The sequence below is a fragment of the Panthera leo genome, chromosome F3 (genome assembly GCF_018350215.1).
Source record: "Panthera leo isolate Ple1 chromosome F3, P.leo_Ple1_pat1.1, whole genome shotgun sequence".
NCBI classification, from domain to species: domain Eukaryota; kingdom Metazoa; phylum Chordata; class Mammalia; order Carnivora; family Felidae; genus Panthera; species Panthera leo.
The window spans coordinates 27,884,167-27,899,575 of record NC_056696.1 but is presented as its reverse complement, the minus strand read 5'-3'; the positions used below and the strand labels follow the sequence as shown (position 1 = coordinate 27,899,575).

Below are 15,409 nucleotides of genomic sequence, written 5' to 3'. Positions count from 1 at the left end.
TAATGAGAATACTGGGAGCCAAGATTGTGTTGGAGAAAGGAGTTACAAATATGGGAAGAGGGAAGACTAAAATGTACCCAATGTAGTGTTGGGTTGGAATTAGAGGTATGAAAATAAATTTGTGGTTTTTAATATATAAGCACATAAATACATAAGTATAAATATAGGAGATATGAGAGAGGGTTAGGCAGGTGTGTGTGCATACATACACACATATGTCTGTATCTATAGTCTGGGTTAGGTACTATACAAATACATACATGAGTATTGTGTATATGTAGAGGTTAAGTATATACGATGTGTATGTGAATACTGTTTTATCTTTTCAAAGAACCAACTCCTGGTTTCATGTATCTGTTTGTTTGGTTTTTTAAGTTCTTACATCATTTACTTCTGCTCTCATCTTTATTATTCCCTTCCTTCTGCTGGTTTGGGGTTTTGTTTATTGTTCTTTTTCTAGCTCCTTTAGGTGTAAGGTTAGGTTATTTGAGATTCTTCTTGCTTCCTGAGGTAGGCCTGTATTGCTATAAACTTCCCTCTTAGATCTGCTTTGGAGCATCCCACCCAAAGGTTTTGGACTGTTGTGTTTTGATTTTCATTTGTTTCCAATTTTTTTTTTTTTATTTCTCCTTTGATTTCTTGGTTGACCTATCCATTGTTCAGTGGCATGTTATTTAACCTCCATGCATTTGTGGTGTTTCTAGTTTTTTTCTTTTGGTTGATTTCTGATTTCAGCATTGTGGTCAGAAAAGATGCATGGAATGACCTCAATCTTTCTGCGTTTTTTGAGACTTATTAGGTGGCCTAATAGGTGATCTATTCTGGAGAAGGTTCCATATGCACTTGAAAAGAAAGTGTGTTCTGTTTCAAGATGGAATACTCTGCATATATCTGTTAAATCCATCTGGCCCAGGGTGTCATTCAATGACACTTTTTCCTTGTTCATTTTCTGTTTGAATAATCTGTCCATTGATGTAAGTGAGATGTTAAAGTCCCATACGATTATTATATTACTATTGACTAGTTCCTTTATGTTTGTTATTAACTGTTTTATGTATTAGGGTGCTTCCATGTTGGGTTCATACATATTTATAATTGTTATATCTTCTTGTTAGATTGTCTCCTTTATTATTATATAGAGTTCTTCTTAGTCTTTTTTTTACAGACTTTGTTTTAAAAGTTTATTTTGTGCAATATAAGTATTGCTATTCTGGCTTTCTTTTGATATCCATTTGCATGATAAATGTTTCTCCATCCCCTCACTTTCAATCTGCAGGTATTTGAAATAAGTCTCTTGTAGGCAGCATATAGATGTTTTTTTTTTTTAATCCACTCTGTCACCCTGTGTCCTGATTATAGCATTTCATCCTTTTACATTCAAAGTAATTATCAAGATATATGTACTCATTGCCATTTTGTTACTTGTTTTGTGGTTGTTTCTGAAGTTTTTCTCTGATCCTTTCTTCTCTTTCATGGTTTCCTGGTTTTCTTTAGTGATAGATCTTTTGTTTTTATCATTTGCATATATATTAGTGGTTTTTGATTTGTGGTTACCATTAGGTTTGTATATAATATCATCTGCACAGAGCAGTCTATATATTAAGTTGATAGTCATTTAAGTCTGAACCCATTCTTTACTCTTCCTCACATTTTAGGTATATGATGTCATACTTTACACCCTTTTGTTATTTCCTTGACTGCTTTTATACAGAAATATTTATGTTTACTGCTTTTGTGTTTCTTACTTCCATACTGTCACTTTTGGTCTCTCCTTTCCACTCAAAGTCACCTTTAATATTTCTGGTTTAGTGACTAAATAAAAAAAGTTAGACTGTTAGACTAATGTGGTTTCCCTTGTATGTGTCTGTCTTGTCTCATTAAATTTTTTTTTTTTTAATCACTACATTTTGCCATTTTAGTTATAATGTGTCTTGGTGTGGATCTGCTTTTGTTGATTTTGTTGGAGTTTCTGTGTGGCTCCTGGATCTGGAGATCTGTTTCTTTCCTCAAATTAGGGAAGTTTTTGGCTATTATTTCTTCAAATACATTTTCTACCCCCTTTTCTCTCTTCTTCTTCTGGAGTCCCTGTAACATGAATGTTATGTTTGAGGGAGTCACTGAGATCCCAAAGTCTATTCTCATTCTCCCTAATTTTCTTTTCTCTCTTTTGTTTAGCTTGATTACTTTCCATTACTCTGTCTTTGGGGTCATTAATTCGTTCTTCTGCTTCTTCCAGCCTGCTCTTCATTCCATCAAGTGTATTTTTTTATTTCATTTATTCAAACCTTTATCTCTGCTATGTTATTCCTCATCTCTGTTAAGGGTCTCATTCATGTCTTCCACTCTTTTCTCAAGTCCAGTGAGTATCTTTATGATCATTATTTATTTTTTTTAGTGAGAGAGAAAGAGAGTGAATAAGTTGGGGAGAGGAGCAGAGGGCAAGAGAAAGAATCTTCAGCAGGCTCCACACTCAGCACAGAGCCCTATATAGGGCTTGATCCCACAACCATGGGATCATGACTTGAGCCAAAATTAAGAGTCACATTCAGCCAACAGCCACCCTGGCCCCCCGTGATCATTATTTTAAATTGCCTATCAGGCATGTTACTTCTATCTGTTTCACTGAGATCTCCAGCAGTGGCCTTGTCCTGTTCTTTCATCTGGAACAAATTCCTCTCTTGTCTCATTTTGCCAAAGTTTCTGTGCCTCTTTCTCTGTGTTAGAAAAGTCAGCTACTTCTTGTGTTCTTGAGGGTAATGGCCTCATGAAGAAGACGTCCTGTAGTGTCCTGCAGTGTAGTGTCCCCTGTTTCCCAGGACCTGGTGTTTCAGGGAGTGCCTGTGTGCTGTGTGCTGTGTGTGCTCTGCTGTTGTGTCCTGGCTGCTTTTCCCTTCAGGACAGTTGTCTGCAGAGACTCTCTTTGCCTGTTGTGGGCAGTGTTTTGTCCCTGGCCTGAATGTGGTTAAGTTTTAAGTAGGTGTGCTCTGATGTGCTTGTGAAATGTGACCTGTCACCACTGCCTCCAGAACTGAGGTCCTGCAAAACTCCCAGAAGGGAGATGTGGTATGGACAACAGTCTGGGCTGGTCTTTTGGGGAGGGGTCCTGCCATCCTGGGACTGAGACAAGTCTGACTGGGAAAGGTGGTTCCAACGAAACATGGGGTGAAGGGCTTGGTGTAAGCAAGTTAAGTAGCAAGTGTTGGTGATGGGCTGGTTCCCACAGGCTCTGTTCTTATGCTGTGGGGCAGGTGAGGGCAATGGCATCTGCCAGTTCCTTTGTTCCTGGAGGGATTTCTCCATGAATTCTGCCTCTCTGGCATACACTCTGAGATGAGCTAATAACTTTCCCACTGTGCCAGAGGCGCTCTTCAGATCATTGTTTCCACACTATACATCCACAGGCTGTTTGTCCTGCTTTCTCTCCAAAACCAGCCCCAATCCCTACAGGCTCTCCCAAGCCAAGCCCACTGACATTGAAAAGTCAAGGCTTTAAGCCCTGCTGGTTGCAAGAGTTCATGAAATCCAGCCCTTCTTAAAACCCTTCCAACCCAACTGCTATGGAGATTCGTTTTCCCCATGTGCTCCCCTGTGTGCTAGTCTGTTTCTCACTCTTCTCCGCAACCAAGGCTCCCTTCCCACTGCAGTGGCCACAACACATTTCGCTTCCAAACCACGTCTCTGTACTTCCTACATTCTTGGATATGGCCTCTTTTCTGCCTTTAGTTATGAAGTTTGTTCTGCCAGTCTTCAGGTCAATTTCTTAGGTATTTAGAATGACTTCATAGTTATCTAGTTGCATCAGTGGGAGAAGGTGAGCCTAGGGTTCTCCTACTCCCCTGCCATCTTACCAAACTCTGCCAATATGTTTTACATCTTAAATTTACATGATATTCTATGCCAATTATACCTCAAAAATCAGGGTGGGGGACAATTAAGATGAGGTCTGAGGTGGACCCCAAATTCAATGACTGGTGTCTGTGTGAGAAAAAGGAAAGGGAAATTTGGATACAGACACGCAGGGAAGAAGGCCATGTGAAGACACAGGCAGAGACTGGAGTTATGCTGACACAAGTTAAGGAACACCTACGGCCACTGGAAGCTGGCAGAAGCAAGGAAGAATTCTTCCCTACAGCCTTCAAAGATAGCATGGCTCTGCTAACACTTGATTTTGGACCTCTAGCCTCCAGAACTGTGACAGAATAAATGTCTGTTGTTTTCAACTACAAAGTACCAGTGTTTGGTACTTTGCTATGGCAATTCTAGGAAACTAACATAGCCTATAACAGCATGTGCCAAAAAGTAAGAAACTGCTCAAAGAATGATGGACACATATCAAAAGGACACAGGAACCATCTTGAAGGAGCTCCCAGTAGCCAAATAACTAAGGATGAGTAATGGATTATAACTCACTGAATAAAACAGAAATCCCTAAGTATATACAGTACTGATATAAATACATGAAATGCTGGGAGAGGCAATCAGCACATTCTCTGTCAGTAGGCCAGGCTCTGACCACTCTCTACCTAGGCCATTTCTCAGGGTTGTGTGTGCAGCAAGCAACCCTCAAGGATGAGGTAATGTCTTCCCAACTCCTGACAAAGAGCAGGCTTGCTTCCACCTACTATAAAAGTGGTGAATCCCAAAAGTTCAGTGCTCCTTTGCTATAGCACAACCGACTGCATATATAGGAATCCATCTAGGCCCACCTGCATCATCCCTGTGGGACTTGGGGGATGTGAGAAACCAATGCAAATCAAATGAATCTCATGCAGTTTGCCATGCCATGAATAATAAAGTCCTTTGGCTCAGACCCAGGAGTCTTGTACCTCTGCCAGCATCTAAGAAACAGTAACAGGCTAACTTATTAGTTTGCAAGTAGAGTACAATCCTAGATCTTTCATAGTTCTTGAAAATGAATAAGTAAATAAATAGAGAAAAAGGGAAAGCCCACTTTTACAGCGGAATGCCAAATAATAAATGTAGAAGAAATGATGGAGTTGAAAATCATTAATGGATGTTAAAACTAGTGGATGAAATCTGATTAGGAAAAGGACACATAGTCTCAAAGTATCTCCTCACAAATTACTAATTACAAAGAGAAAAATAGGAACGTTACAGCAGAGAAATCAGGCAGACACCATGTTAAGCAAGTGATCAAAGTTAACATAACCAATATTGGGACAAATAAACATCAAGTATCTCCTGGTATGATGCACTGAGGACACAATTCTGTGGTATTCCTCCTAAAAATGTATAATCTGAATCTAATTATGAGGAAACAGCAGACAAAGCCAAACTGGGGACATTCTACAAAAGAGCTGGCCTATATTCTTCAAACCTATCACAATGAAGAAAGAAAAAGAAAAGCTAAGTAACTGTTGCAGACTAAAAGAGACTAAAGAGACAACTAAATGCAGTGCATGATCCTGGACTGGATGATGGATCAGAATGTTTCAAAATAACTTTGAAGGAGGGCACCTGGGTGGCTCAGTCGGTTGAGCATCCAACTGTTGATCTGGGCTCAGGTCATGATCCCACAGCCATGGGATCAAGCCCTGCATCAGCCTCTGCACTGAGTGTGGAGCTTGCTTGGGATTCTCTCTTTCCCTCTCCCTGTGCCCTTCTCCCCACTTGCATGTCTGTGCATGTTCTCTCTCTCTCTCTCTCTCTCTCTCGCTCTAAAAATAAATAAAATAACTATAAAGCAGATTTTTAAAATAAATGATAAATTTGAATATGGACTATGGATTCAACAGTGATACTGAGTTTAATGTTAAAATTCTTGATTTTGAGAAAAGAGAACTACTGCATCCTGTTGACCAGAATGAAAATTGGTACAGCCAAGACAGGAAACAGCATTGAGATTTCTCAAAAAATTAGAAATAGAACCCTCATACAATCTAGTAATTCCACCCTACATCTAGAAGAAATGAAATGAGAATCTTGAAGAGATATTGGCACTCCCATGTTTGCTGCAGCATAATTCACAACAGCCAAGATACAGAAACAACCCAAGTGTCTACTATGGATGAATAGATACAGAAGATGGATAAAGAGCTTGGGTAGTTCAGTTGGTTAAGCACCTGACCCAATTTCAGTTCACGTCATGATCTCACAGTTTGTGAGTTCAAGCCCCGCACTTTCAGTGCAGAGCCTGCTTTGGATCCTCTGTCCTCCTTTCTCGTGCACATGCTTGTTCTCTCTTTCTCTCTCTCCCCAAAATAAACAAAAAATTTTAAAAAGGCAAAAAAAAAAAAGATGTGTTATATGTAAACAATGGAATATTATTCAGCCATGAGAAAGAAGGAAATACTCCCATTTGTGACAATATAGATGAACCTGGAAGATATTATGCCAAGTGAAATAAATCAAAGACAAATATTGTATGATCTCACTTATATGCAGAATCTGAGGAAATTAAAAAGTCAAACTCAAAGAAGCAGCGAGTAGAGTAGGTGATTACTAATGGGCTGGTAGGGAATGGGAGATGGGGAGATGTTAGTCAAAGGGTATAAAGTTGCAGCTGTATAGGATGAATACATCTAAAGACCTAATATACAGGCATGATAGGGGTGCCTGACTGGCTCAGCGAGTAGAGCATGCAACTCTTGATCCTGGGGTCATTAGTTCAAGCCCCACATTGGATATGGAGCTTTAAAAAAAAAATAAAATAAATAACATAAAGGCATGATGACTTCAATAAACAATACCGTACTGAATACTAGAAATATGCTAAGAGAGTAAGTATCTGGTACTCTCATTACAAAAAAAAAAAAAAACTATATGGGAAAGGATATATTGATTAGTTTGGCTGTAGTAACCATTTCACTATATGTATATCAAATCATGGTATGTACCTTAAGTATATACAGTTAGTGCGTGTGTGGGTGTGTGTGGGTGTATGGGTGTGTGTACAATGCCCCACAGGGACTCTGAGGCCAGGGATTTTAAAAAAAGGCAATTTCAAAAGAACTCATAACACCAAAAAAGTCCCAATTTTTATAATTATGGTGTAGTTATAGAAGAGAAAGTCCTTGTTCTAAGAAATAATGAAGTATTTAGTGGTAAAGTCTAAAATGGTTCAGAAAAATTTTGAGTGTATGCATGTAAATAGAATGCTAAAGCAAACATAAATAACTGGTGTATCTAAATAAAGACTGTCCAAAAGTTCTTTGTACTATTGCTGAAACTTTAAAAAAAAATTTTATCGGGGCACCTGGGTGGCTCAGTCAGTTGAGCATCCAACTTCAGCTCAGGTCATGAGTTCATAGTTCATGGGTTTGAGCCCTGTATTGGGCTCTGTGCTGACATCTCAGAGCCTGGAGCCTGCTTCGGATTCTGTGTCTCCCTCTCTCTCTCTGCCCCTCCCCTGCTCATACTCTCTCTCTCTCTCTCACAAAAATAAATAAATATTTAAAAAATTGTTTTAATTATATCAAGTATACGTTAGTTAATAACATACCATTACTAGTTAATATAGTGTTAATGTATTATATATTTGAAATCTGCTAAAGAGAATAAATACGAAGTGTTCTCAGCACACACACACAAATGGTAACTATGAGAGGTGATGAACACATTAATTAGTTTGTGATAATCATTTCACACTGTATACATATATCAAATACACCTTAAATATATATAATTTTTATTTGTCAAAAAAATAATAATTTATACCAAAATAAAAACTCACCCTTCTTCCCTGGCAAAAAACCAAATAAGGCAAAAGAATTGCCTTGATTAGACATTCAACAGCACATTCTTGAGATAAGATGAAACATAACAGAAAACATAGTCAAGGGTTTACATTTTTTAATGTTTATTTGTTTTGAGAGCAAGCAGGAGACGGTCAGAGAGAGGAGAGAGAATCCCAAGCAGGCTCCACGCCACCAGCAAAGAGCTCAACACAGAGCCTGAACTCATGAACCATGAGATCATGACCTGAGCTGATACCAAGAGTTGGACACTTAACTGACTGAAACACCCAGGCGCCCCTCAAGGGTTTACATTTTAAAGCATTGCTCATTCCATACTTCATTTTATACTTCACTCCATGGAGCTTTGATTAAATCAGTAGCTGCTTTTATTTGAATTTTTCATGCATATACACATCCGTAAGTTTACATGCAATATATACATTTTATATATATACACAAATATATATGTGTGTAAATACATGTAAATATAAAATGTCAGCTACAGAACAGATAGCAGAGTGGTGAAGAGTGGGGGCTCTGGACTCCTATACATAAAAGTGCGTATCACAGCACCATCATTTTTTAGCTGGCTAATCTTGGATAAGATACTAAGTCACTGTGCCTGAATTTCCTCATTTTTATTTTATTCTATTTTTTTAAAGTTTACTTATTTTGAGAGAGAGAGAAAGAGAGAGAAAGCACGTGTAAAGGGGAAAAAGAGAGGGAAACTGAGAATTCCAAGCAAGCTCAGTGCTGTCAGCACAGAGCCCCACACAGGGCTTGATCTCACCAACTGCGAGATCATGACCTGAGCTGAAATCAATAGTCAGATACTTAACCAATTGAGCCACCCAGCTGCCCCTTTTTTTTTTTTAAGTTTATTTATTTAAGAGAGAGAGAGGGAAAGCAAGAGCAGGAGAAGGGTAGAGAGGGAGAGAGACACTTACACTGAGCCACCCAGACATCCCTAAATTTCCTCATTTTTAAAATGAAGACAATAATAGTTTCTAATCTAATTTTTAAGATTCTCATGAAGATTTCAAAGGATGATACATATAAAGAGCTTAGCACATTCAGCAATGAGAGGCATTATTATTTGTTTGCAGAAACTAGTATCAAAAGAAAATGATTTCTTTAACCTAAAAGATAATGAATGAATACCAAATGTCTTGAGATTTCAGTTATGATCAACTTCGTATCAAAAAGAAAGGGGAAAACAGCTGTGTCAAAGGGGACCAGCTCAGAGTGCTTAAATAAAAAACAAAAATGTAAACAGGGCACCTGGGTGGCTCAGTCGATTAAGCGTCCAGCTCTTGATTTCGGCTCTAGTCATGATCTCACAGTTCATGAGATCAAGCCCCACATCAGGTTCTGTGATGACAGCATGGCACCTACTTGGGACTCTCTCTCCCTCTCTCTCTCTGCCCCTCCCCCACCCATGTGCTCTCTCCTCCTCTCTCAAACATTAAAAAAATGTAAACAAAACATAAAATTCCTCTTTACAACTAGATTATGGATGTCAAAATATTTTTAGAACAATGTATTGAAGAATGATCTTTATTTGAAAGTACCTTTGATTCTGCTTGGTTTATTCAAGTTTATGTTCAATAGGTGAGATTTGGATTTTTTTTCTTAAATGTTTATTTTTAAGAGAGAGAGAGCAGGAGAGGGGTAGAGAGAGAGGAGGACCGAGGATCTGAAGCGGCTCTGTGCCAACAGCAAAAGAGCCCAACGTGGGGCTCAAACCCCTGAACCACGAGATCATGACCTGAGCCGAAGTCACGTGCTTAATTGACTGAGCTACCCAGGTGCCCTGAGATTCAGATATTTTTACTTTTTTATTTTTTATTTTTTTTAATTTTTTTTTTTAACGTTTATTTATTTTTGAGACAGAGAGAGAAAGAGCATGAACGGGGGAGGGGCACAGAGAGAGGGAGACACAGAATCGGAAGCAGGCTCCAGGCTCTGAGCCATCAGCCCAGAGCCTGACGCGGGGCTCGAACTCACGGACAGCAAGATTGTGACCTGAGCTGAAGTCGGACGCCCAACTGACTGAGCCACCCAGGCGCCCCTCAGATATTTTTAAAAAGCATCCTTACTGCCTGTTTAAATTTCCATAAGGAAGAATTATCTAACCACATGGACTCTGTAACCATTTGTAAGAGTGAGAGTTAACACAACTTTATTTAGTAGTAATTAAGGTACTGAAGGTAAGAAATCATAATTTTTGTCATTTACCAGAAGTTATAAACTCAAGGGCACCTAGGTGGTTGAGTTGATTAAGCATCTCTTTTTTTTATGAAATTTATTGTCAAACTGGTTTCCATACAACACCCAGTGCTCATCCCACAGGTGCCTCCTCAATGCCCATCACCCACTTTCCCCTCCCCCTATCCCCCCCCCCCCCCCATCAACTCTCAGTTTGTTTTCAGTATTTAAGAGTCTCTTTGGTTTCCCTCCTTCCCTCTCTGTAACTTTTTTTACCCCTTCCCCTCCTCCCTGGTCTTCTGTTGAGTTTCTCAGAATCCATATATGAGTGAAAACATACGGTATCTGTCTTTCTCTGCCTGACTTATTTCACTTAGCATAACACTCTCCAGTTCCATCCACGTTGCTACAAATGGCCAGATTTCATTCTTTCTCATTGCCAAGTAGTATTCCAATGTATATAAGCGTCTGACTCTTGATTTGGGCTCAGGTCATGATCTCATGGTCATGAGACCAAGCCCCACGTCAGAACATGAAGCCTGCTTGGGATTCTCTCTCTCTCTCCCTCTGCCCATCCTCTGCTTGTGCTTTCTCTCTCTCTCACAATAAATAAACATTAAAAAAAAAAAAAGAAGTTCTAAACTCAAATGTCTACATGGGCCAGCCATCAGAAACAGTCAAGTAAAATCAACAGGGAAGAACTAAGACCACAGTGACTGACAAGTACTCACCAAAATGCATTCAAACTCAAGGTTTTTTTTTGCTTTTTATTTATGTATTTTTAAATGTTTACTTATTTTGAAAGAGAAAGCAAGCACAAGTGGGGGAGGGGCAGAGAAAGAGGGAGAGACAGGATCCCAAGCAAGCTTGGCACTGTTAGAGCAGAGTCCAATGTGGGGTTTAAACCCACGAACTGTGAGATCCTGACCTAAGCTGAAACCAAGAGTAGCATGCTTAACCAACTGAGCCACCCAGGCACACCCTCCTTGTTTTGCTTTTTAAACACTGTGCCATATGTGTTCAGGCTGAGTTCAGCTCAGAGGGGCACCTATATTGACCACTGAATTTCAGATATGAAGTCCTTAGGACCTCTATGATATGTATTTGTATGCAAACTTGTTTTATAAAAGATATTAACAAAATGGAATATTTCTGAAAATGAATATTCACGCACATCAAAAACATCAGGAAATGTTTCAATGACTTCAAAAAGCCAGTCGTATCATCAAAGATACCCTAAGCTGGTTATCTCTCCCTGTCTATAGTCACAATTAAGATAGATTTTTTTATGTCATAAGATATAATCTTTAAGACATTTTAAGATTCCATGACTGGGGCGCCTGGGTGGCTCAGTCGGTTAAGTATCCAACTTCGGCTGAGGTCATGATCTCATGGTTTGTGAGTTCTAGCCCTGCATCAAACTGCATGGACAGCTCAGAGCCTGGAGCCTGCTTCAGATTCTGTGTCTTCTTCTCTCCCTGTCCCTCCCCCACTCACACTCTGTCTCTCAAAAATAAATAAACACTAAAAAAAAAAAAATTTAAGCAGGATTCCATAATTAATAGAACAAACTTCCTTCAAACTGGTAAAACATGTGTACCAATGAAATCAATTATTACCAAAAAAATCTGAAAATCGCTGTATTCATTCATTACTGAAATGTTTTGTCTAAGCATTATTAATAAAAAGTAATAATTTGCATTTTTTTAAGCTTATTTATTTTGGAGAAAGAGTATGAGCAGAGGAAGGGCAGAGAAAAAGAGAGAGACAGAATCCCAAGCAGGCCCCACACTGTCAGTGCAGAGCCTGATGCAGGCTTGAACTCACGAACCATGAGATCATGACCAGAACTGAAATCAAGAGTCAGGCACAACCCACTGAGCCACCCAGGAACCTCTCAATTTGAATTTTTTACATGATACCAAAGTAGTCTTTATTCCACTAAAACACCTGTCAACCATGTTTTTAAAATTTTTTTCAAATAAAATAGCAACCCCACTGTTATTAAGTTCTTTCTAGATGTTCTCCAATAAGTTACCAGGAAAAAAGCGTACGCTTAAGTGAACAACATCCAACACCCCCAAGGTCCAAAGTAATCTCTTTCCACGGGATTCCCTAGCACTCATATTACTACTGTTTTATACTATAATCATATTTTGTTATGTTTTATCTTCTATAATATACTTTAAACTATACAATGGCAGAAAGCATGTCTTACACACATTTTATCCCCATTAAAAAGCATTTTGTACATGTACAGAAAGTGTTCATAAAAAAAATCCAAGAGAAACCTACCATTTCTCAAGATAATGATTATCTCATGTTAAACTCTTTCAAATTCTGACATGAATGGAGTTTTTACAAAATTGAAATTATGATTATACTTTTAAAAATTCTCTATAATTCAGAGGAGTTCTCAGAATCAGTAGCTGGTTATGTTAACATTCAAGAACAGCATTTTGAGACAAGCAAATATTATAATAACTTTACAATCTTTTAAGAAAATAAAACTTTAAAAATGTTACTTAAGCCTACACTTGTTTTAAACCTTTCTTTGAGAGACGAAGATCATGTTTTTGGAAAGCATTATTTACAATCATCAAATCTTACCTGAGGATTCCAACCTGGATCTAATTTCTTAACTACTGCAATGTATTCCTGCATTGCTTGACTGGGGCTTGAATCACCAAGTGCTTTCCATGCTTCCCTACAGTAAAGAATATCCAAAATGACCTATCATTAACTATGGAAATAATGCAAACAGCACATTCCTTTTTAGTATTAAAAAACTGGCATACACATTTTAAGGATGTGGGATATAGATCTAACAAGCCATAGATGAGTAGGTCTCTTTTTGCATTTACCTTGGTCTATACCAATGCACACCTTATATCCCACCACCTAAGGAGCCTTTTTAAACATTTTTTCCTAATCACCCTCCCCCATGAAATTTTAGTAACACAGATACATTGTATAACAACTGAATTTTGGAAGACCACAAACCACTAGAATATCCAAGATTTTATAACTCCCCCAAACCCACCTTTCATCCCTATTGAGAATGTATGATCTACAGACCAATAAAAGTAGTTTCCACCTTTTGAATTAACTGTGCTTATAGCATTTCAGTAACATAGGAACTAATCAGCACAAGAAACAATATTTCCTGGGAAAATACTTCAAACTTCTTATTTAAGCTGTGAGAAATACACCTTTCCCTTCTGCTGTTATCTCATCTGTAAGCTGCTAGTAGTGGGTCCTGAGACAGGGACTTCAAAGCGAGGGGTGGTAAGGACAGAGATAAGAATTCTAATGAGTAAGAAGGTAGGGACTACTTGCAATATAAATACCAAGAGTAATATTTTAATCCTGTGCCCCCTTCTGGGTCATCCTTTTCTTCTTTTTTCTTCAAGCTGCCAAGACAGGCTCTTTCTTGGTTTTGTCCTCCCAGTTCTGCTTCCAACCAGGAAGTAGATCCACTGATCCAGCATAAAACACAATTCAGTGCCACAGGTTTTTACCACCTTCCTGCTCCCATAATGAATGTAACATCTTTCTGAGGTTTTCCAAATTTATTTTTACTGACTCTCCTGAGTCAATAAATGAATACATCCTAACACTCTATCTCTAAATACATCAGCATATTTCAAAGTGAGGAAATTTAACATCAATACCATTATATAAATATATAGACTACCTTCAGATTTCCCTCATTACCCAATAATGTCCTGTATAGATTTCTTCTCCCAGACCAGGAGCCAATCAAGATTCACACATAGCATTGATTTCATGTATCTTTATCTTTTTCTGTCTTCCATGATATTGACATTTTTTAAGAGTCCAAACCAGTTGTTTTATAAAAGACCTATCAGTTTGGATTTCTCTCACTGTAGGTTTCCTCACCTACAGTGTTCTTGCCAAAAATGATCAATCATGATTAGAATCAGGTTAAATGTTTTGGCAAGAGCAATATATAGGTGAGTGTCCTTTACCATGCATCACATCAGGGGGCACATAACATCACTTTGTCCCATCATCAATGATAAGATTAAAGACCTAGAAGCAATATCTCCCAGTTGTCTTCCTTGTAATTAAAAAGTAAACGCTGGGTCAGAATTGTGTAAATGCTGCTCCTCAATAGTTTTTCATCTAACGGTTTCAGCATCCACTGATGATTCTTGCTTGAATTATTATGTGGTTGTAAAATCAAAACTTTTTAAAATTGCTAAAAACAATGAAAAAATAGGCAAGCATATAGGAAAAAATAATGCTGAAGTTATGAAATTTCTTAAGTTAAAACAAAAAAACTCACAATAAAAGTTTCATCAGCTATTCTCTACAACGGTAATAAAGTGTCAGAGAACTAGTTGTCATCATTAGCAAAGAAAGATGCTGCCAGAATGGAGATCAAAGCAATGCTTCCTTTACTGAGAATGTCCTACACCAAAAAAAGCTGAACTAAACAGGGGCTTAATGACATAACTGATTTACATTAAGTTCAAGCTTTGCACCTCTCTCTTTACAGCTGGGTAACAGTCCAGAGAGGCAACTTGTCAGGGACCACATTTTGAGGAGCACTGCTCTAAAATGTAAAGTTAGAATCCTTTTCTAGCACCCTTCTCTCTACAACCATATATATTTTTTAAACCCTATCCTTTATACTGTTAATCCCAAGACTGACACTCCAAAGTCCTTCCTTCTGTAACTAAGGGTCCCTGTTGTACACGATTGCTCTTTTTTCACTTAGGTAAGAGTAAATAAGGCCTCATATGATAAGAAGGAACTTCTGAATTATAAGTAAAAAAACTGGGGAGGGTATAATTTTTTCTTATGGATTCAGGAAAGAAATGGACTCAGTATCTTCCCCCCCACTTTCTCCCCAACAGATTATTATAAGCACGTCTTCACTGTGGTGTGGGTAGGGCAAGGAACAGAAGAGCAATAGAAATGAGAAGATAAAATTGGGGCAGGGGTGAGGAGTAAAAATGAGGATTTATCCTGTTCTCTGTTCCCATCCTCCTGTCCTTCTTCCAAAGATTCTTCCAGGGGACAGAAGTGGTGATCCATTAGGGGCTGTATGACAGGATAGGAAAATCTCAAGGAATAGCTCTTATGGTCACTGTCTAAGAAGCTATTCACATGTAAGAAGTGTATGTCTGTTGTGGACTAAGTATATAGCAACATCATGGTATGAGAATCCTTTAGGATACTTAGCTAAAAGCGGATTCTTTTAATCTCTCTCCCAATTGCCTGTTGTTAGTACAGTCTATAGCAGAGAGATTAACATAAAATAATTCTTTAATCTGATCACTACTTTCTAATTCTTAAACACCTAAACCATTTCCAACAACCTCATTAGATTCCAGGAATTTCTTACCATTTTTGCTTTCCTTCAAAATCAAAGAAGCTTGGTTTAGGAGTATTACAATTTCCAACTTTGACCTAATTGAAGGGAGGGGGAAAAAAAAATCAAGAACTTATTTTTCAAAGAAATACCAGAGAAA

The 15,409-nt window shown here is 38.2% G+C and overlaps 1 protein-coding gene across 3 annotated transcripts in view; it reads right to left on the bottom strand.

Annotated features, from left to right (window-relative positions):
* ACBD6 (acyl-CoA binding domain containing 6) overlaps positions 1–15,409 on the bottom strand; it is a 202,239-nt gene that overhangs the window by 179,829 nt on the left and 7,001 nt on the right. For all 3 annotated transcript variants that reach the window (XM_042924611.1, XM_042924612.1, XM_042924613.1), the window contains exons 2-3: positions 15,283–15,347; positions 12,516–12,612 (exon numbers count right to left, since the gene is read on the bottom strand). In XM_042924611.1, the coding sequence (XP_042780545.1) occupies positions 12,516–12,612; positions 15,283–15,347 (162 nt within the window). The remainder of the gene's footprint in view (positions 1–12,515; positions 12,613–15,282; positions 15,348–15,409) is intronic.